The sequence below is a fragment of the Vespa mandarinia genome, chromosome 11 (genome assembly GCF_050613455.1).
Source record: "Vespa mandarinia isolate Hongniang chromosome 11, ASM5061345v1, whole genome shotgun sequence".
Taxonomy (NCBI): domain Eukaryota; kingdom Metazoa; phylum Arthropoda; class Insecta; order Hymenoptera; family Vespidae; genus Vespa; species Vespa mandarinia.
The window spans coordinates 2,846,924-2,868,377 of record NC_140820.1 but is presented as its reverse complement, the minus strand read 5'-3'; the positions used below and the strand labels follow the sequence as shown (position 1 = coordinate 2,868,377).

The following is a 21,454-nucleotide window of genomic DNA, read 5'->3' as shown; positions in this document are numbered from 1 at the left end:
TTTTATAGTACGTAATATAGTTCGTACGTGATCTTTATCTTGGTAATGAAAAAAACTTTGAAAATAATAAAAATGCTATTAAATGAAATTTAAACAATTTTATTTTCTAGCCTATCATCCATATAATGCATTTTCCATTTCCCTAAATTCCGGAAAAGATTGGTTCGATCAACGACACTTTCTATCCCTCTTTTTTGACTAACTCCCCTCGGCACCTTCCCTGCAACAATCCCGGCAGGACGAATTTTTAAATCGACAAGAACCATTCGCCGAGAACGATTCTGTTTTGATCAAAAGTCGGGGCTTTCCATTTCTGGCAACGTTCAATAATCTCCCATGCATATTTCATCGCACGCGCCGTCAAACATTTAAATGCACTATAGAGAGAGAGAGAGAGAGAGAGAGAGAGAGAGAGGCGGAAAGTGCGCGCACGCGAGCGCGTTCAAAGCGGATTTATTGCGAGGCTAGTGAAATACGCGCGTAACGCGCAAATGGTACGTAACGTGAACGCGTCTAGATATACACCAATACAAATATATCTATATAAATACAAAGTTATACATATGTATATAATGCATCATATTATATTAGGATGATGTACTTCGTTCAAAAGATTAATACATTTTCTGTGATACTACGCATAGAGAAAAAAAAAGAAAAAAAAAGAAATACCCAATATCTTGTTCAGTATTCTTTACTTTTCTTCATCCATACTTTTAAACTTAACTTTTCAGAGGTAAACTTAAAGTTGGACTATACATGTTTAACATTTCCAAAGTTTTCCAAACTAGACTTACGAAAGATATATCCGAGCACATCTTAAACAATAAAGAAAAACTATAAAAATTAATAAGTGTCTCACATAGTTCAATGTAATTGAATAAAATCGTAGATGATAGAGGAATGTTACAAATGAAAGTATCTCGGATCGATGCTGCGTTCACATGAGTTTGTATTCCATGGACACGTATTCGATAAAGCGTCGTGCGGAATATTCAATCAAGCGACAGCAAGCAGCTGGTTCGTAAGACGCCAAGACGTGGTGGTAAAAGGTGGAAAGAAAACTCAGAGAAATACCGAGGGTAAGCCTGTTGATCGACACTGTCTTCACATTCCTTTCGAGGGCTAAAGGAACAACATTGCTAAAGCGAAGGTAAACGATTCTTTCGTGAGGTCAACGACTTTACGTCTAGTATATTTTATCGACAGAAGGTTCCCGGGGTTTCTCTACATTTTTCGGTTAAAATATATGACCGAACGTTTCGTTCGCTTGTATTCAAGAAACGGGAAAATTGAGTGAAACATTTTTCATATAATCATATTTACGACGCAAACATAATCCAGGTCAAGTGTTAGCTTTTTCTAAAAGTGAACTGTGAATTGAATAACATTCATTGTTTCAAACATGGTTGAACAAACATTTCGATCATTCCGATCCACTAACCTGAACGTCTCTGGTGAACTGGTTGTTGCAGTAAATATGAATTGCCGAGAATTCTCTGACTACATCGAACTCAAATTTAATTTCAATCGGTTGATCACTTCGTGTATCGTTTCTCCAGCCAACCCAACCTTGTCCTCGATCGTCATAATAGCCCATTTTGAAATCATCTGGGCCCGTTTTACCGTCAGTTAATTGGCCCAGTCCACGACGAAGTTCATCGTCCCAATGGCCATCGTAAGTGGCATCGAAGAATTCCCATTCGTTTCCTCTTTTGTCACCTTGAGGCATCGAGTAGGAAACCACACCATCTGATAATCAAAAACATATATTCTTTACCAAGTTATCTCTGAAATAATTAAATTGGATTAGACCTGGAGAATCTTTAGCTTTGAAGAAAATCATGCTAATGTCTGACTCGGTATTATAGGATCAACTTGTACGTGAACGATCTACAATCTACGAAGGATCTCTTCCAGTAGTAAAATGGGCACGTGTTTATGCGATGCACAGCTTTTCCCCGCTAATAGAACGTTCCAAGCTGGCATACCAAGAGGACTGAGAAGTTTCACGAAAATTGGCAAGTGCAAACAGCTTACCGCTCCAGTAACACCCGTAGAGCTCGACCCGCATGCAAACTGTCCGCGTGTGACGGCTGAAGGGCAGAAAACGGATCTTGCTAGCCCACAGAGGTGGCTCCAGTTCATGCTTGGACTCCAAATACGTGTTCGTATTGCCTGGTATTACCTGCAGGCAGAGAGAGAGAGAGAGAGAGAGAGAGAGAAAGAGAGAGAGAGAGAGAGAGAGAGAGAGAGAGAGAGAGAGAGAAAGAGAAAGGAGACGTCAGCTAAAGACCATGATAATTTCAGTTTCCGCACCGGCATTTGAATTCTGCAGAATAAACTTGCTCAGTCTCATTAGCCCAATTATACTGAGCTATTCTTGTTGGCTTTCATTGTCTTCAAAAAATTCAATTTTAATATTCTTATTATATTTACAATAAAAGAAGAAATCCAAAGATTATATTGAACAAAATTACATTAATGATCAATCGAGAGTGATGCATAGTTTAACCGTAATTAAACGCAACGTAGCTATGTTTATATAGGCCACATAATAGATCGTGATTAGTTGGTACATGGAATACCGCTGTCTTCTCCTGGATGTCTTGTCATAAGGACGAATTTCGCATTCCATTTCATCGGTCGGGATTAAGGACTAATTTCAACCTACATTCCAAGACGTTAGATATAACGACGTGGAAGAGATAGTAAGCAAGAGTACTCGAAACATTTAATAAATAAATACATATATCTTGATACATATACTATATCAAAGAATATATAAAATATCTTAAAATAATAAAAGAAGATTATTAATCATGTTCCTTCTATATTGAGTTTCATTAATCATTATTTATTCCTATTAAAGTTTATTTATATTAAACTTATATTTATTTCTCATACTTTCAGTAACATAAAGAACGAGGAAAGTGTGAGGACTATAATATTGATTTTTGCAAGTTTATGAATAAAATAAGCAGTTTATCTAACGTTGAGCGACACAAGGAAAGAGATGAAAGAGTATAGAGTATAAAGACAGGCGGAATGACCGAGTATGTACTAGGGTGTATATGTGTATGTGTATATGGTGTCCCGAGAGATCACGCGAAGTGGCGTTGCCCATGGTGAGCAGATAGCAAGCTACAGAATATGTATATAGTAAAAGCATTTACTTGGTGTACGTGTTCAATGTGTGTTCGTGTAAGCTTGATAGTTTCTTGCGTAGAGAACACAGCGTATAACACGGTCGCGTGACAAAGTATTTTGTGGCAGACACGACACATTCTGTGCACGTTTCGTTGCCCGGCACACGTTTCTCGCCTTCGGACACCTTTATCACCCTCCTTGCTACTACTACGACCTTCTTCCTTTTTTGTTATTTTCGTCTTTGAAGGTACGAGCATGCACCATCGACTTCAGTTTTGGTATAGCCAATATCGGTTCACTGCTCGATACATATATGTATATGAAGTGATCCTTTAGCTCTCTTTGCAATTCTTGAATATATAGTACTAGTTTCCACAATAATATTTTAGATGATAAATGAATACAGTTTTTATGCAAAATTTATCCCTTTGATATTTTATTTCCTATCTTCCAATAGATCAGAATTCAGTTTGACGTTCGAAATTTTTAACGGAAAATTATTCAATAAATTGACTTTTACAGTTGAAATATGTTTAATAGAGGTCTTTTTTTTTTTTTTTTTTTTTTTGTTTAAATATCTTTGTTTTTACTGATTTTATTCATAGTTTACAAATTGTTGTATCATTATAATCTATCTAATATATTAAGTATCAAATTTTATAATCTATGAAGACAACAAAGGCACTATATTATTATAAAATTTTCATTTTTACCATTTTTCACTATACCAGGGATAACTTTCCTAAAAAGTCTGGTTTAAGTTCGTTGTACGGAAATCGCATATGCGCTAGTCGGTGCAACCTGGAGCCACGCCTGCAGTACTTAGCGTGCGAGATCGCAATATCTTTCTTCCCCTCGTTTCTGCTGTCGGTATCATACGTTGTCAAGGAGCAATAATGCGGTGCAACGTGCACGATGAATATGCACGTTATTTCTTCATTACGTAGTCATAGAACGTTGTACCAGTTTGTCCCAAAAATTCTTCCCATTCGAACGATTTACGATTCTTTTAAATCTGATCGATGAAACGCGATATTTTGATAGAGGAATACATACCGATTGATTCTCATTGGTCACACGCTCGTATCCATTGCAAATATTTTAAATTCGTGTTGCATTGAGATTCCTATCACGTTCGTTCTTGCATTACTAACTGGATTCGTCGAAACTGCTGATGCATATTAAAAAAAAAAAAAAAAAAAAAAAAAATCATGCAACCTATATGTTGAATTTCTCTTTTGTATTTGTTAACGAACACACATTTTCACGAATGTCAATGAGAAACTTTTGATTTCGATGTGTCAATTTTTTTTCTTCCTTTTTTCAAGAAAAAAATGTATACGATTTTTTTTTTTAAAGGGGCAAATTAAAGAAACCTTGTGTATTCTTCAACGCGTGTGTGTGTGTGTGTGTGTGTGTATGTGTGTGTGTGTGTGTGTGTGTATGTGTGTGTGTGTGGCTTTTACTTACGAAGTTGGATATACCGAAGGCAAAACCTAGTAGATACGGAATAGTTATTAGTGAGTGCATACGCCCTACCAACGCAATTTGCCAGCTACATCGATTTCACTTCTGCAAGAGGAAAAACAAGACGTGCGTGCGGTGTAAGGGGGGAAAGTCGATACGAGTAGTGCGTGCTCGTACTTGGGGGTCAAACGTTAGGAACGGAGGCGATCGTCGACGTTATCGACCTTTCGCAGCTACGAAGTCGTCGTCAAAGTCGTTGGCCATAAGGTTCCTCCTTTCGTGTTTAGAACCATTGTTGTTTCGTTAGAAACGACAATAATTCGCTTATATTTTCGCAATTAATGTAATCTCGTCGAAATTCTTTTATTTATGGTAGCTATTCTCAAAGTTCGATAATAATAATAATAAATTAATGAACGTAATGAATTCATAATGTAATTCGCTCTAATTAATTCTAATTTAAATTCATCGAATTAATTGTATACATAGGATAGTATTATTGTAAAAGGATAAATTTCAAATGAATTAAAAATATATGAATTATAAGTTTTCATTAAATGTTATTAATTTTAGTACAATGCTTTTTTAAAATAGAAAACAAAAAATGGACGTACTTTCTATACAATTGGCAAGTCACTAGAGCATTATGAATGTATATTGTGAGCACGTACGAAGCGTAAGGTTTCGAGCTATCCCCTGAATGGGGTAAAAAGGGACGAGTTAAGGATGAAACTGAAACTGTAAAAGGGCAAGAGGAATACGTTTCTTCGGAGAGGTGTGAAAAGTAAAAACGATGTACAAGGACGCGAAAAGAAGTCATTTTACAAGCTTCCTCTTCTTCTCTTTCTTTCTTTCTTTCTTTCATTCATTCTTTCTTTCTTTCCTTCTTTCTTTCGTTCTTTCTTTCCTTCTTCCTTTCTACCTCTTTTCTCGAGTCGCGAGCGTGAGATAAGACATCTGTCGACTTTTATGCACTCGCTATGCCCGACGGGGCTCGTAAAATTATATTGCGAACACGTTCTCAAGAAGGAGAAAGAGAAAGAGAAAGAAGAAGTTTAAGTTCATATTTCGATAGAAGTTGTCGTCTGAAGGAGACCTATGCGCATGAATGAAAGTAGAAAAAAAAAAAAAAAAAAAAAGAAAAACAAAGAATAAAAGACGATTCTTCTCACACTTGTCCGAATACTTAACGAAGAAACTTGAAAAGAATTGAGAAAAACCTAAGATACTACAAACGTTTCTGTTACAGGATAATAAACTATCTTTTTAGATTTGTAAAAATGGTATATAGTAACAAGTGTCATATAAAAAAAAAGTTCCGATGAATTAATGGTATCACAAAATTTCACAACGAACGGAAATTTATTCAACTTTATCAATGTATTGGAAAAAAAAAAATAGATGAAAATACATGACTATTTGTGTGTATACGGACGATGTAATAAATTCGCTTTATGCGCTTCTTCGATAGGTAGAAAAAGGTCACGAGCTTAAGTTACAACCACTCAACTTCGCATAGACATGAACGAGTAATGCACTACGAATACCTAGCTCACAAAATTTCTCAACGACTAGCATTTCTAAAATCCTACAATACTCGTTTCGAGTAGTTCTCTTGGTTGCCATCAAATCTACCACAATACGACTTTTCATCGAATAGCGCGTGTTTAAGATTTTCTCGGTGAAAATATCAAAAGGATTAGAGTGCAAATTTTCGAAATGCTTTTCTTCTTTTCTTTTCTTTTTTTTTTCTTTTTCAATGAGAATCTTTGAACATGAAATAAAATAAACGAAATAAAAAGTACGAATAAACGAAAGAAAAAGTATGTAATGGTATAGCTGTCAAGGGGATTTCTAGAAGGAGTAAAAAGAAAATTATAAAAAAAAAAAAGAAAAAAAAAAAAGAAAAAAGGGAAAAAGAAAAACTGACGGTACAAGCAAGTAGGTTCGATCGCCATTATCCCGTCACGCGAAGAAACTGCTTTCCCTCTTTCAATGCACACACGCACACACACACACATATAAGCAACATACGCAGAGACGCACGCACATTATTCTCCATATCTTCCTCGTAGCCGTAGAGAATGCCATGGTGGAAATCCGATAATTACGAAGGGTGGCAAAATGGGAGGGACGAAGGTGCGTGCGTGCGTGCGTACGTGCGTGCATGCGTGCATATATGTTTCCATGTCTATGTATTTACGTAGTGTTTACGCTCACGCATTTACTCGCGCACGATGAGAGACGTACGCTTGTGAGAAACGGTAACACGCAAGCCACCAGCATCGGACCGTCATCGTCATCTATATCTCCTTGCCTTGCTTCTACGTAAATCACCACACACGTATCTCAAACGTGGGGGAGAAAATATGAGATGAGAATCAAATAAGGCTTAGTTGAATGTAGAAAAAAAAAAAATTGGAAGGAAGTTGCAGTACGATATCGCAACAAATTGGAATGTATTAAAACGAAAAAAAAGAGAGATTTTTTATTTTTCTAAAACCTTTAAAATAATTGATTTTTTTTTAAATCAAAAAATTGAGTTTGAAAATGATTGTAAAAGAAAAAAGAAAATGATTATGAAATATATTCGAACGAATCAAAATTTGTATCTAAGTACGTAAAAAAACCGGATTTGCCAATTCTCGTTATAGGTGTTCGGATTAATCGCCTTGTTATCATTGTTAACGACGTAATTGGATTCAATCGCTTAACGATTTATCGTATAACAAGTTAGTCGATATTTCTACATAGATACAAGTATTATACATACGTATATAGAATTCCTTCAACGTTGAGCGTGAGTAGAGCTCGTTTTAAGATGCGACATAAGCGTGGGACGATTCTATCTGACAACAAAGATCAACATGACCGATCGTACCGCGTGTTTAACAACCATTTCGAAAGTATCGTACCATAAGAAAGATTATCTCTCGCGTTCGTCGAAAATTAGGTACAACCTACGAACGTGCTCGTCACGCATTAACGCACACATGGATATACGAATGTCAATTCAGAGCTAACAATTATTACAACTACTCATGCATTTTCATGACATTTCTCTCGCTAATTACATTTAACACGAAAATGTTTATTCTATAGGCAGAAATTTCCCCTAAACTATTGAAAATTATCTTAAGCTTTATTTTATAATAATAATAATAATAATAATAATAATAATAATAATAATAATAATAATAATAATAATAATTATTATTATTATTATTATTATTATTATCATCATTTTAATTCTTATCTGGTAATAATGTCTTAATGAATGCGCGTGCGCATGCCAAGTATTCTAAATTAATGCGAGGAAAAAGAGAAAGAAATAAGAGAAGACACGGAATAATTCGGGATCTCAGTAAAATAGCGCTCGTTAAAAAGTATCGCGCTCTGCAGTGAAACAGAAAGTAGAACAATTTCGAAATTCTTCTTTTTTAAAAACGTCATTCTAAAGCTCCTTGTTTCGGCTTTCAAAGGACGTTAACAAAGATACTGGGAGTTTGCCAAAATTTTCATTTTTTTCTTTCCCTTTTCTTTTTTCTTTTTTTTCTGTTTTTTTTTTTTTTTTTTTTTTTTTTCATTAATACAATGATATTATTTTCTTTCTCAGTTTCGTAGGACTCTTCAAACCGTACACTATTTATGAAAGCTTTTTATTTCGTCCCTTACAATTTTTTAAACCTTCCCAACTAAACTGAAAATTCCACTCTACTTTCAGAGTCGCTTACTTTACTTTTACCAAATGAATCTCTGCTCGCAAAAAAATATTCCTCACTTTATTCATATCGTACACATTACCATGTAGTTTTATTTAAATGTAGATATTACGATTAAGAAGTTCCTCGTGGAAGTAATCATTTAAATAATACTCTGACCATTTTATTGTCCGTAAAAAAGCCAATGGACAATTTCAATCGTATAATAAATAAAATTACTTATTACTCTTTGGGAGCGTAATCATGAAAAATGGAAATAAAATAAAAAAACAGGAAAAAAAAAATGATGTTAAAAGAAGTATATTGGCCTTGATCGTTCTGCCATTAGTCCGATAACTCACAATTTTCCGCGTTAAATGGTACACGTTTGAAGAAGACATGGAATGAGGTAAACTCTGGGTCCATCCATCCGGCAAACGTTTCCATCGAGTTCTCCCCTTCCACCTGCCTGCACGAGGAGGAGCCAACGAGCGTGTAAAACGCGTAGGACGATCTTTCCACTCGGCTTCACAGCGCAATATTTGTTATCGGAGTTCCGTCATGAAAGCTCTTCGTCTAGGAACGCGGCGTACGTGCAAATATCCCCGGCGGACCGGAAGCTCGATATCAAAAAGGAAAATAGCGAAAGAAAAAAGAAAGAAGAAAAAGTAACGAAGAGATCGACCAGAAAAAGGGAGAATAAAAAAATGGTAGAAAACTTGGAAAAGCGTCGTTTTCTACGCTTTGCCCTGACATTAACCAGAAACTGCATCGTGCAACTGCAACGACTGTGAGGCTGCAGTTACGGTGAATTTACGTCGCGAGAGATTCCGGGAAAAGCCATTTAATCTCGTCCTCGTCGATGGAGAGCTACGTAAAGAGCCGTACGGCGAGTGTCTGTTCGTGTATATGTGCGTGCGCTTGTACATATAAGCGGCTAATGAGAGCCCAGGTCGCTCTGTTTGACGCGACTATTTATTATTAAGGCGACTCGTGTTTAGGGTGGGGGGTTGAAAGGCGACCGACTCACGAGCCTTAATTACTTCTGTCGGTCTTTTGAAGCTCTCGCTAGAGACCCCTTCTTTCGTTGATGATCATGATGATTATTATTACTTTTATAATTATTACTATTACATTTTTTTTCTCGCTCTTCATTCTTTGTTTTTCAAAAGAAAGGAAAAGGATGGAAGACGTGCAATTTGGGATACGGACGATCAAAGGAGAAATGCTTGCTCGTGACTTAAGTTCGCCACCCACAAGAGAGAACAAAGAGAAAATAAATGAAAAAGATTGACAAAAGGAATAGAAAAGAAATGAAAGAGGAAGAATTTCCATTCCCCTTTCTTTTTTTTTCCTCTTTTAATTAGATCTTTTTAATTAAAATATTTCACGTGTTAGAAAATTCTCACTGAATCAACCACAGGCAAGAATAAAGACGTCATATATAGATGGATTTTGATTTACTTCACCTATTATTGTTTTCTCTTTATCAGAGAATAATATACAATGATTTTCTTTTAGCCAATAGGTATCTTTTAATGTTTACTTTCATCAGGAGACTGAAGATTTGTCTGTGAAACATTGGCATGCGAGCTCAAGGTCGGTAGACGATCAATAATCAGAAAGCAGTGAATAATCATGAATCCAATCGTCCGTTCGGATCGCCCTTGGAAAGATGGAAAACATAGAGAGAGAGAGAGAGAGAGAGAGAGAGAGAGAGAGAGAGAAAGAGAGAGAGAGAGCAAGAGACAGAGACAGAGAGAGAGAGACAGATAGAGAGAGGTAGAGAGATAGAGATAAAGCCCTTGGCACATTAGCGCCAACGCAATTGGTTCATCAATATTAATAAGAGATTCTAACTGGACAGAGGACGGGCATTGATTGGCCAGCCAATTTGCCTTGCGGCTAAACTTTTACGGATCTTCGCAAACCTGTATGTCTTTTCTTCTTTTCGTATTTTGAGACATGAAAGAAAGAGAAGGAGAAAGAGAAAGATAAATGTATTAGAGACGAAGATGAGAGAGAAAGAGAGAGAGAGAGAGAGAGGGAGAACGATCGTTGCTTATTAATAATGGATGCGTAACGCGTGAAATGGTGCCTAAGGGGAGTTACCAATGAGTTGAAGTCTTAAAGTGTCCTAATGGTAAGAGTAATTCTATCTTCGTAAACATTCTACGTTCTACGTGAATGATTAAAAACTTGATTAGTAAATACCTCGTGCTAAACCTGGAATCAGAATATACTATTTACCGAAGGGGTTGGAATTATAGCCCTCGGAGAAGAAATTTATATCGATACAGGTCTGGTGGTATGGTAAATAAAAGAAACGATTGAATCTAGTTGAATTTTCAATGTTTCTGGAAATGAAAAATATCTGATAAAGATTGGATAGTTTCAATGTTTGCATACGATTTAATTGAAAAATTTTTTATAACCTTGTTAGAGAAAAATTCGAATATTCGTGATAAAAGGTTGAGTTGACGATTACCAATGACGAATATTCTTTCGATAGCAGCTGCAACGATTCCAACGAAATGCTGTATTTTCCAATGGAATTGATTAGACGTGAGAAAATTCAGGAAAACTTAAAATAAGATAAGCTTCAGGAAAATCGATTTAGATGGATGAGAGGTTAACGTTCCAACGAACGTAATGGCTCGTTCTCTCGATCGGGGACTCAGTCCGAAAGCTTGTTCTAAAGCTTCGAGATAGCTTTGGCTAACCGTTGAACGGATTCGACGATCTCTAAGGTACGTCTGGGTTCAGGCTACCGACAAAGTGGCAGCTTCCAACGGTACGAAATTAGCTTACGGTTTCGCGATAAGCCGTTTACATTAATCCCTCCACTCGGTCTTCGATTCCTTCATCGGCCAGTAAGCTACAGAACGAAGCTGATGCTTTGAGATTGCACCATGCGAATTGCGTCTGCTTTTCAAAGAGGCTACTCTACTTTCTCGAGAGCATATAATCAGACGTTCTAATGAGTGCTCTCTATCAAGTTACCAGTTACCAATCGACGAAGATGTTACTCTCTAAAGTGCTTTATTGATATCTTTAGCTATTTCAAGCGTATGACGAAATGTGCAGTCTCTTGGAACTGTTTTATGCTTGACAAATTCGTCATTTGCTTCAAATAGATACATTCGTGTGTTATATGTTCTTAGATATATTATCTTGAATCGTTTATAAATTACTGATAAAGAAAATTTTTATATATCGTGATAATGGTGTAACTTACCTCTTGTCCTTTGATGTCCCTATAACGAACCCATTTGCCCAATCGTGGTCGCCAATACTCCAAAAGATAAGCCTCTGAGTACTCGACACCTTGTCCATTCCCAAAACGACCTTGAGTAGCGGTGGCAGTAATAAGATGGACAGTATGAAGATCAATTTCCAACCACTCTTTCGCCTCCTTTGTGATCTGATTCTTTGGACACCAAGCACCACCGAGGCTCTCCGTTTTCAACCTAAAATCAATAGATCTAGTCAGTAGTGATTGCAGGTTAACTATCAATGAAACTGTTTTTTTTTAGAAAGCTAAAGTAAATCCTTTGATTTCTGTCTATTTTATTGGACATATACTGAAGGGATAGAGGTGAAGTAAGAAACGATATAATTTAAGTGCTTGTTAGCGATCGACGTTTCGAACGGAAACAACGATAATTAGGCTTTACGGATTCTCTCCAAGGATTTTCGGATAGTAGACCCTAGTTATCGAGATTTCTAAGTGGAAGATAATAAAGCTCAACTTTTTCGAGTCTCTTTTCATGTCCATCGAAATACTCGAGATCACTTATCCCTTTCACTATTGAGAAAACTCTTATTAAACCTATATCGAATAAGAATTCATAGGAGAGAAAATGAGAGGAAAAGGAAAAGGGAAATAAATAGATACAGAGACAGTGAGTAAGAGAGAGAGAGAGAGGGAGAGAGAGAGAGAGAGAGGTAAAGGAACCGGAGTGTGTCGTTGCCAGCACGGTTATAATCTTTTGGAATGGGAAGGATAGGAGAAAGCAAAGCTAAGGAGAGAAGGTTGGCAGGGCTGAGGCATGAATAAAAGATGAAGCGTGAAGCGCCTTCCCTAATTGCGTGGACCGTTTAAACGCTCGACTAAGAACGAGGGATTCCCCATTCGATGCAACACGTACACGAAAATCGTGCGAATTTGCCTGTATATCCGAAAGTATATATCTATAGGGGAAGCGGGCCGCATTAATGAGCATCATTGGTGCTGGAAGGATCATGGACAAGGAAAGAAGCAAAGGATCAAAACACGTCCGTGATCAGGGAATCAGAAACCGAAACGAGAATCTTTCTGTTTTCAAATTTTATTACCAACGTTGGATTTAAATTCTCTTTCATAATTTGATTAAACGATTTTGAAAGGTACAAAATATCTTTTATATGTTCATCATTTCTCATACATCATTTCAAATTTTAAATAAATTCAAATAAATATATTTATTTCTTAAAGGAAATTATTTTTCCTTTGATTATGTCTTATTAATTTGAATTATCTATACCTCAAATGTAGAATGCCAATAATCATATTACAAACGATGACAGTATTGTTCAATGTTCATTAAAATGACCCTTACAAAATATACGATATTATTAGGTTAAATTCCGATTTTCTTCTAATGATCCATTTAATCAATAAAGCATGCAGCCATTTTACGAATACAAAAGAATCGATTCGTCTTTTATATTAAACAGCAATAATTAATATTTCTACTTATATCTTGCGAATGTCATACTGTCGACTCAATCGCAATTATTTATTTCTGTCCACGTTGCAATTCGGTTAATTCCAAAGAGATTGGTAAAATCGTTGGTTTGTGGAGAACTTGGATGAGAAGTTCTAGCGGTGAAGTAAGTTTGATAATGGATGATCCAGCCAAACGAGAGTTGATCGTTTAAAACGTCGTGTTCCGATAATTCGAATTTTTTATTGACTTCGTGGATTTATTGTCGGTATCGAAGAGAAGTCTTTCTACCTGTCAATTTCTATACGATTCGTTGGCCTGCATAATGCAAGGTACGCGTTAGAGAGATAACCGAGAAACGTCAGATGTGTTGCCATTTTCCCCTTTCCGAATCCAGAATTATCTGAGGATAGAAAATTAGCTCGAGAGAATATTTCTCTCTCTCTTTCTCTCTCTCTCTCTCTCTCTCTCTCTCTCTCTCTCTTTCTCTGTCTGTGTTTCGCTCAATTTAATGCCATTCGTCCGTCTGTCCGTCCTTTCGTTCGTTCGTTCGTTCGTTCGTTCGTTCGTTCGTTCGTTCGTTCGTTCGTTCGTTCGTTCGTTCGACCTACACGTCGGTTTGTTCATCCGACACGGGGGAATGAATTTTCGAATGGCACGGAGAAGACTGTCCCGCGTAAAAAGCGATACCTCTGATCGTCCTTTTGGGCTCTAAAGGGACCACACACCTCGATATCTTCCCTTCTTCTTATTGTTCTTCTTCTTCCTTTTCGTTTGCGTCTTCTTCTCACGGATCTGAGAAAACTCGTTATAAATAGAAACGCACTTGTCTCAGTTAGCTAGCAGCCTGTCTGTTATTCAGCGCTTCAGTTTTGATAATCCTAAGTCATGTTCATCAATAAATAAATTGTATGTTATATGGATAGTACTTATAGAAGAAATACTAATACCAACTTATGACAATTTTGATTTTTTAATTTTACCACTATTATGATAATTTCGATGATAACAGGAAATACAGATCGTGCTTTTTTTATTAAAAAAAAAAAAAAAAAAAAAAAAAAAGAGAGAAAAAAAAGGAAAAAAAAAAGCAGAGAAAAAAGAGATTTTTTTTTCTCGTTGGTTGTCTGGGGAACGCAAAACCAGTCTGTCGAAGCTACTTGTTATCGATAAAGAGATGCTTCCAGGTCGCGCAGGTTGTAAATCTCGTGAAAGGAGATCCCGCCAGTTATAACGACGACCGGTCCAGAGGATAACAGAAAGAAAGAGAGAAAGAAAGAAAAGGATACGAAGAAGAAGTCGTTATCGTTCTCGCCTCAGTTGAATGTATAGCTCGATTATTAATTCCTGGTGAACTTGATTATCTGTAGGAGAAGATGTATACGACTAGTCATAGGCGTCATTTAATACTCTGTAACGTTTAAACAATTTTCTCATTTTTCTTCGATTTATCGCAATCAATCACATTTTTTCCATCCGATAAAGATAATCCACAGGGAGCAAAAGTATTTAAATGACTGTTAAATGATCCATTAAATGTTCTAACATATCTAAAGTTATTTTACGTTTAACAGTTAATAAAAAATGTGCATAGAAAATTTATCATATTTTTTGTAATTATTAAGATGTAAACAAAGCTATCGATGTGCTATTCACGAATCTTGCTTAGTCATCTTCTAAAAAAAAAAAAAAAAAAAAAAAAAAAAAAAAATTTAAACGAACGAGCCTTCAATCTTTTTTCTTTAGCAATAAACGTTATCGCGTTATGTTGCTGAAAGTGAGACTATACAACCTTTTTTAAAGAACCTTTCGCTCTCATCGTTTTTATTTTTTGTCTCTTCTTAAAAAGCTGAAAAGAGACTCCTGATTGCACGTTACGATTGAACTTTTACTGAAACGACAGTCGCCACTCCTACTTCCCTCTTCAAAAATGCAAAATCGAAAATGAGAATCACATTGGTATCATTTGAAACGATTGCTAAGTGCATAATTGCTCTCAATTCCACCGGACTCATACAAGTTCTTTACGGAATTGCTTGCTAAATCGAGTTGGAACTGGTATCCGCAAGTATTCATGGGTTTCTACTGAAATAAAGTCGTTATCCATAAATTGCTATCGTTTAACGTTATGTATATTTGTAGAAAACGATAAACGATATCTGGTCAGGTGTTGAAATAAGAAGCGAGTAAGAAATTTGCGCTCGTTTATGCGAACGACGTTGATAGTTCATTATCAATGAGAGAAAGAGAGAAATAAAAAGAGGAAATGATAACGTTAGGATTATTATGCCAGATCAAGTTAACAATTTGTTATCTATACGAAATAATTACCTCGTAATAGTGCAATAAAATTTATTGGTTCAATGACAATTACGCACTTTACCATATCCTCTCATATATTCAAGACTTTCCAAAAGTTTTCGTTCTGGAAGAAAGGAGTTCTCCTTACTCTTTCTATTCCCTTACGTTGATTTTTCGCAAGGTCTACTATTTCTTTCGGTATCTTAGCGCGACACTCTTACCGGCATCTTAATTGCAGCCATTCTAGAAATACTGTTGAGTAAGAAAAGCTTGGAGAAAGAGAAGGGTGAGAGTAAAAGAAAGAAATAGAGAGAGAAAGAGAGAAAGAGAGAGAAAAAGAGAGAGAGAGAGAAAGTGAAAGAGAGAGAGAGAGAGAGAGAGAGAGAGAAGGGTGAGCAAAGAGACGCGAGAAAGCGCAGCTGGGGGACAACTTCTTGGTGGAGTAAAATGGTGAAATCAAAAACGCGTGACGAAAGTTATGACGATCCGGCGAAAACTTGCCTTGGAGATTCCGAGAGAGTAAGAAAGAGAATACTTCGTTCGTCGTGAAATTACGTGTAACGGTATGATTATACTTCCCTGTCTTCTTCTTCTTCTTCTTCTTCTTCTTCTTAGCCAACTTCGACTGTTATGGAAAAGAAGATCGAGAGTTTTGGTATAATTAAATCCGTGCAGAAAAATAAAACGGACTGGCTCCTCTGATATATCTAATAATAACCCGAGTTCAATTGAGTCTCGTTGTTTTCCTTAACGTTTCGTTGATAGTTCTATTAACTCTTTTTCCTTGGAAATTCTATTCATATAAAAGTTATCTCATTTTATAAAAACTACACGAAACTGTTTATATTTCAACTAGTTAAGTCTATATTGAGTTCATTTGTCTCTTTAGATTATCAACGGTTTAATTATCGTTGCTACGTTATTAAATGAAATTTGTCAAATGTCACGTCTATTACTTATCCTTCATTAGAAAATATTTTCATATTTTTCATCGTTAAAATATTAACATAATAATGAGACTTTTTATATTCATTGAAGATTTTAAGATATAATCATGTTTTATGAGGTGAAGTAATAAACAAGCTATAATTATTACTCTCTAGTAGACAATTTTAATCATTTATTCGATAACTATAAACCATCACTGAGAAGATATTGGTCAAGACGAGAAAACAACCACAAACGATCAAAGTGAGACACGTTTTATCCTTTAAGAAGTACAGGTGTGTGATCTTTTTTGGTCTGAGGTCATTGAGTATTAAATTAAATGGTGACGTGTGAGGAGAAATTCGTCGAGAATAGATAGAGTATATACGTTCATGGAGGATGTCCATCGAAGTGGGGAGGACTCAAAGCTCATCAGGAGTTGGAGGTCCATTCAGCCGGTCATTGTCTACTGTAATGGAATGTATTAATATCGGAGAGCCCGCGGGGGCCAACAGACTAACGCAATGCTCGCTTCGACTGCTCGTTGTTGCCCGTTCGTTTGTTCCTTCGCACAGCGTGCGTGCTGCAGTAGACCGGATGCTTCCCACGGGGCACAGTATATTCGTATAAACCGGCACTGCGGTACCACTGTCGACGAACAGCGGACACAGCGCGTTAATATCTAAACAGGCTTGTATGTATGTGTATGTGTGTGTATGTGTGTGTGTGTGTGCGAAAAAGAGAAAGAGAAAGGGGGAGATAGAGAGAGAGAGAGAGAGAGAGAGAGAAAAAAAGAGAGAAAAAAAGAGGGGGATGATACAGGGTGGTTGGAATGAGAATACTGTGTACGGTCGAATCTCTTATTCGTGACAATATTGCACACAACTGAAGCCTTCATTTTTTTTCATTCCCAAAAATGGTTTCATCCGTTAGTTTTTGGAGATTTTTTTTCTTCCATCAGAATGATTACAACGAAATTTTAGAAGTAACGAATGGCAAATATGGTATCCCTGGTTATTTCATTGACTCCTGTACGATAGTGAAAGGACTTTTTACAACTTCCTTGCACTCGCATGGATAACGATCAATGATCGATTATTTGCGTTGACTGCGTAACCGCCTCTTGAAAGTATCAGATAATTTGCGGCTCGAATAGGCGTGAACTTTCTCGCTTGTAATTTAAGCGGACCGCCATTTTTGCGGCTAGCCACCAAGCGAAATATCGCGACTGAAAAGCGACGAACTACCGTCGCTGAAGGCTCAAACCAAGGAGAAAGAAAAACGGGTCTCGGCCTTTTATAGGAAATAATTATACGTCAATCGCCACCATACTTTTTTGTTCGTCACGTAACGCCGTCGGTCTACCGGGTGTTTCGATAATACACATCTTTTCTATCGTATTGTATTCATTTAATTAATTAAATTATACAAATTATGTTCTTTCAATTATGCCTATTATTTTCTTCTACTAATATTATGTTCTCGTTTATGGGTGAAATTTAAACATTGAAAGTTAACATTTTGGTCAGATAAATGAACGATATTTTTTCGTAACATTCTTATGTGAGATTCACACGGAATTTTTTTCGCATATCGCAGTCCGAAAAATCAGCAATATAACGAAACACGTTGTATAGAACCTGCCACACCGGATTTTACGTATTAAAGACACAACCGTACGCAAAATCGTTCTGCATGCTTTTTAGTATTCATGCGAGCATGGAAGCGTTGCAATTAACCCTGCGCAATTCCCCCATTCCGGAAGTCAGAAGCATTTCGAATAAATGTTAAGTTGATAAGTCACTTTTCACGTATTATTTTAAAAACTAGAAATTGAGTTTCGCAGAAGAAACGTAATCGTAATTGTTGTTGTATTTAAAAAGTATATATTGATAGTAAATAAAATAATATGAGAAATTATTTTCATCGTGAATATTCGATTTCTACGTATTTGAAATATACGACCTATGTATATGAATAATAAAAACTTCGAGGTAAGCGTCAAATTCTTAACGTTTACCTAGTTCTACACAAAGCTTTCTTCTTCGAAAAGCATTAACGCGAGGAAGACATATAATCACGATGAACCTTTTGCTCGGCATGCTTCGATTAAGGAGAATAGTGGATGCCCTGTGCTAACGATTTCTGGTCCATGCAGCATCCGTAACGGGATGGCGAGCGACGTGTGCATTGGCGCAGACGCATTAACGATTCTTTGTAATTCCGATTCTTTCAACATCCTCTCGTCTGCCAACTAAATCCATTAGCTCTGTTGGATTATGTATCGAAAGAGTGAGAGCCGATAAGTGCGACAAAAATTCGGTTTGACGCATAAGCCGTCTGTAGTCACGATCGAATCGAGTTGTCAGCTGAAAAAGAAATGAACGCACGAAATTTTCTTTTCCTCTTTTCTCGTTGATTCGTTTCGTTAATCCTTCGAGCGGGTGACATTTTAAGGAAAAAAAAAAGAAGAAAAAAAAAGAAAGAAGAAAAAGAATATATATACATATATATATATATATATATATATATATATATATATATATATATATATATTTCGATAAAATAATAGTTTTAAACGTACACAAATAACAATAACGTTCAATCATTTACTTCAAATCTATTTGAATAAAAGAAAGAAAAATAACGTCATGTAAACGTTCAGTTTAAAAATCACTACGTACATAGTACGAAACATCCATCTTGATCAAATTGATTCGACACGTGTCTGGGTTATATCTGTTTGAAAAATTTTTCAACTCTGCAAAAAAAGATATGAAAGCTCACCGTGCCAGATGCGGGCCAACATTTCCGGCATCGTAGGTGGAACTGACTGTGATGTCCTTATCCGGTATTGCTCCGGATTCCATGCCCAGTGGTGCGATGCATTGTGCTAAAACATAAAAAGATCAAAAAGAATTATCATCTCGAACATTTTACAAATAAATACATTTTGTATATTTTTACATATACATATATAATAATGCACGTTAAATGCATAACAACGAATTTCGATGACAATAAAATTCAAATACGATGCGAGTTATTCGTATTAACGGATCTATTGTTTTTAAATAAAATTATTTCAATAATTTGTAAATAAAAATGTTACGATGTACGATAAAATAATTAATAATATCTTATCTCAGATATAATATTATCTGCAAGAGATATAGATTCTAACGTACACAATAATACATTTATATCGTATATGTATACTTATCACAATTTATTTAACCGAAGGATCGCACTGATCGAGATCGGGTTGTAGTTAAATTTATACCAGTATGAACGATTCGAAGATCGTCGAGATACTGGTTTGAAAAGGAGCAGCGAGAGGAATATATCCCTGAACTCAATCTAAAGTATGCGTATTTATATTTACCGTACAACGTCGCAGGCGAATTAAAAAGGGCTAAATAAGCCGGCTAACTGAGATGAATCCGTGTGATAGTTGAAACCAGCTTTTCATGTAGGACTGTCCGAAACGAGTAGGTCGTTGGGTATTTAGTAGAATGGAAGGAGGACTAAATGTTGGGAATAAAGGGTTACCTTAGCGTGTCTAACTTATCTGTGCATTTTGATCTAATTGTTGAACTGGTTGAAATAAAGTAACTCGTAATAAAATCTTTTCTTTCTGATATCTTCCTTTTTTCTACTATAATATTTTTCTAAAATGCAATAAAAATATTTTCATAGATCATTCACGATACAGGCAATGACAAAATTTAAAAATTCTACTTGATCTCATCATATGATGGATATAAGTGTTCGATGAAAAGTATTAATAATATTACAATTGTCATTCAATGTATCATCATATTTTTTTTATATTCTTTTTAATAACTTTATATAATAATTGCTATAACCAGAATTATTTATCGATACGAATGGTTTTAATGATGAAATGTCTTAATCTGCCAACTTTCAACAAAGTTGTTGAATCGAGAGGGTGAAGAAAAAGAAGAAGATGCTCGAAAACTTAGCGAAACGAAGAAGAGAAAATGGAAGATATCTTTCTCTCTCTTTTTCTCTCTCTCTCTCTCTCTTTCTCTTTTCTTTTTTTTCTCTTTCTACCATTGGTTTAATCTTTCGATAGTACACAAGTTCTTTTGACTCCATCTTGATCGCTCTCCTTTTCTTTCTTTTTCATGTCACCGACTGACTTCGTCGTCCATTCACTTTTTTCCTTTCTTTTTCTTCTACTTTCCTTTTTCTTATTTGTCCTCTATAATTCTTCGTCCGATACTTTACGCTCGTTTTATTCTCTACCACCCTCTTTCCCATCGTCAAGCTGGCCTTAATATGGCTTCGACGATTTGCATGCGTCAGTTAATAGATTCTCTTTTCCGTTCTCAACGAGAAGAGAGGTGAACGATAGACAGAGAAAAAGAGCGATAGAGATAGAGAGACAATGTGTGTGAGAGAGAGGAAAGAGAGAGAGAGAAAGAGAGATAGAGATGGAGATATTAACGCTTTGCGTCACTTATCGGAGCGAATATTATTTAATAAACGAGGATCTTCGTTGAGGCGAATTATTTTATAACGACCGGCATAAATATTTGCGAGAATTCGCGTCACAGGTGAAGGGTAAAATCAATATTTAATCAACGTTCGAACGAATAATGGCTAGCTTTTTTCTCTCAGACCATGGAACATGATTTCTGTGAAACGATTGGACCATGTGACGACAAACATTGTGAGAGCGATTAAGTAAACCGACATTAACATTTTATCGTAAAAAATATTACGGAGAATAGTACGTAGATAAATCTACGCGAGTATTGAATATGTAAAAAAAAAAAAAAAAGAAAAAAGGAAAAAAAAATACGAGATCATTTTAACGTTAACTTCTTTTTTTAAAGTAAATATAATACTTACAAAGATCCACGGCAAGAGTTGCTGGAACGAACGAGATGAAGCCGACTAGGAGGAGACGAATAAGGAGAGGAGTAGTCGATGGGCTTGCACCAACGACGAAACTAAAGTTCTTCGCCATGGCACCCCCTTTTCGTGCGAGGGTGAAACCCTCGCCCTTTTCTCACCGTGACTCCTGCGTCATTTCAGTCCTCGTCAAGCTGAAACAAAAGGGCCGTGACATCGTTAGTATCGTCGTAAATCTGACGATGTACATGCATTTGAGAGTTTCCCCGAGAAATTTTAAAGGATATCAACGAAGCATCATGTTTTGTTTAAATA

The 21,454-nt window shown here is 36.1% G+C and overlaps 1 protein-coding gene across 6 annotated transcripts in view; it reads right to left on the bottom strand.

Annotated features, from left to right (window-relative positions):
* LOC118441535 (discoidin domain-containing receptor 2) overlaps positions 1–21,454 on the bottom strand; it is a 96,095-nt gene that overhangs the window by 24,562 nt on the left and 50,079 nt on the right. For 5 of the 6 annotated variants that reach the window (XM_035866070.2, XM_035866073.2, XM_035866072.2 and 2 more), the window contains 5 exons: positions 21,137–21,333; positions 19,043–19,148; positions 11,557–11,788; positions 2,041–2,188; positions 1,445–1,752 (listed from right to left, as the gene is read on the bottom strand). In XM_035866070.2, coding sequence (XP_035721963.1) covers positions 1,445–1,752; positions 2,041–2,188; positions 11,557–11,788; positions 19,043–19,148; positions 21,137–21,254 — 912 coding nt within the window. In that variant the 5' untranslated portion in view covers positions 21,255–21,333. The remainder of the gene's footprint in view (positions 1–1,444; positions 1,753–2,040; positions 2,189–11,556; positions 11,789–19,042; positions 19,149–21,136; positions 21,334–21,454) is intronic. The other variant, XM_085660406.1, reaches the window with a different exon arrangement.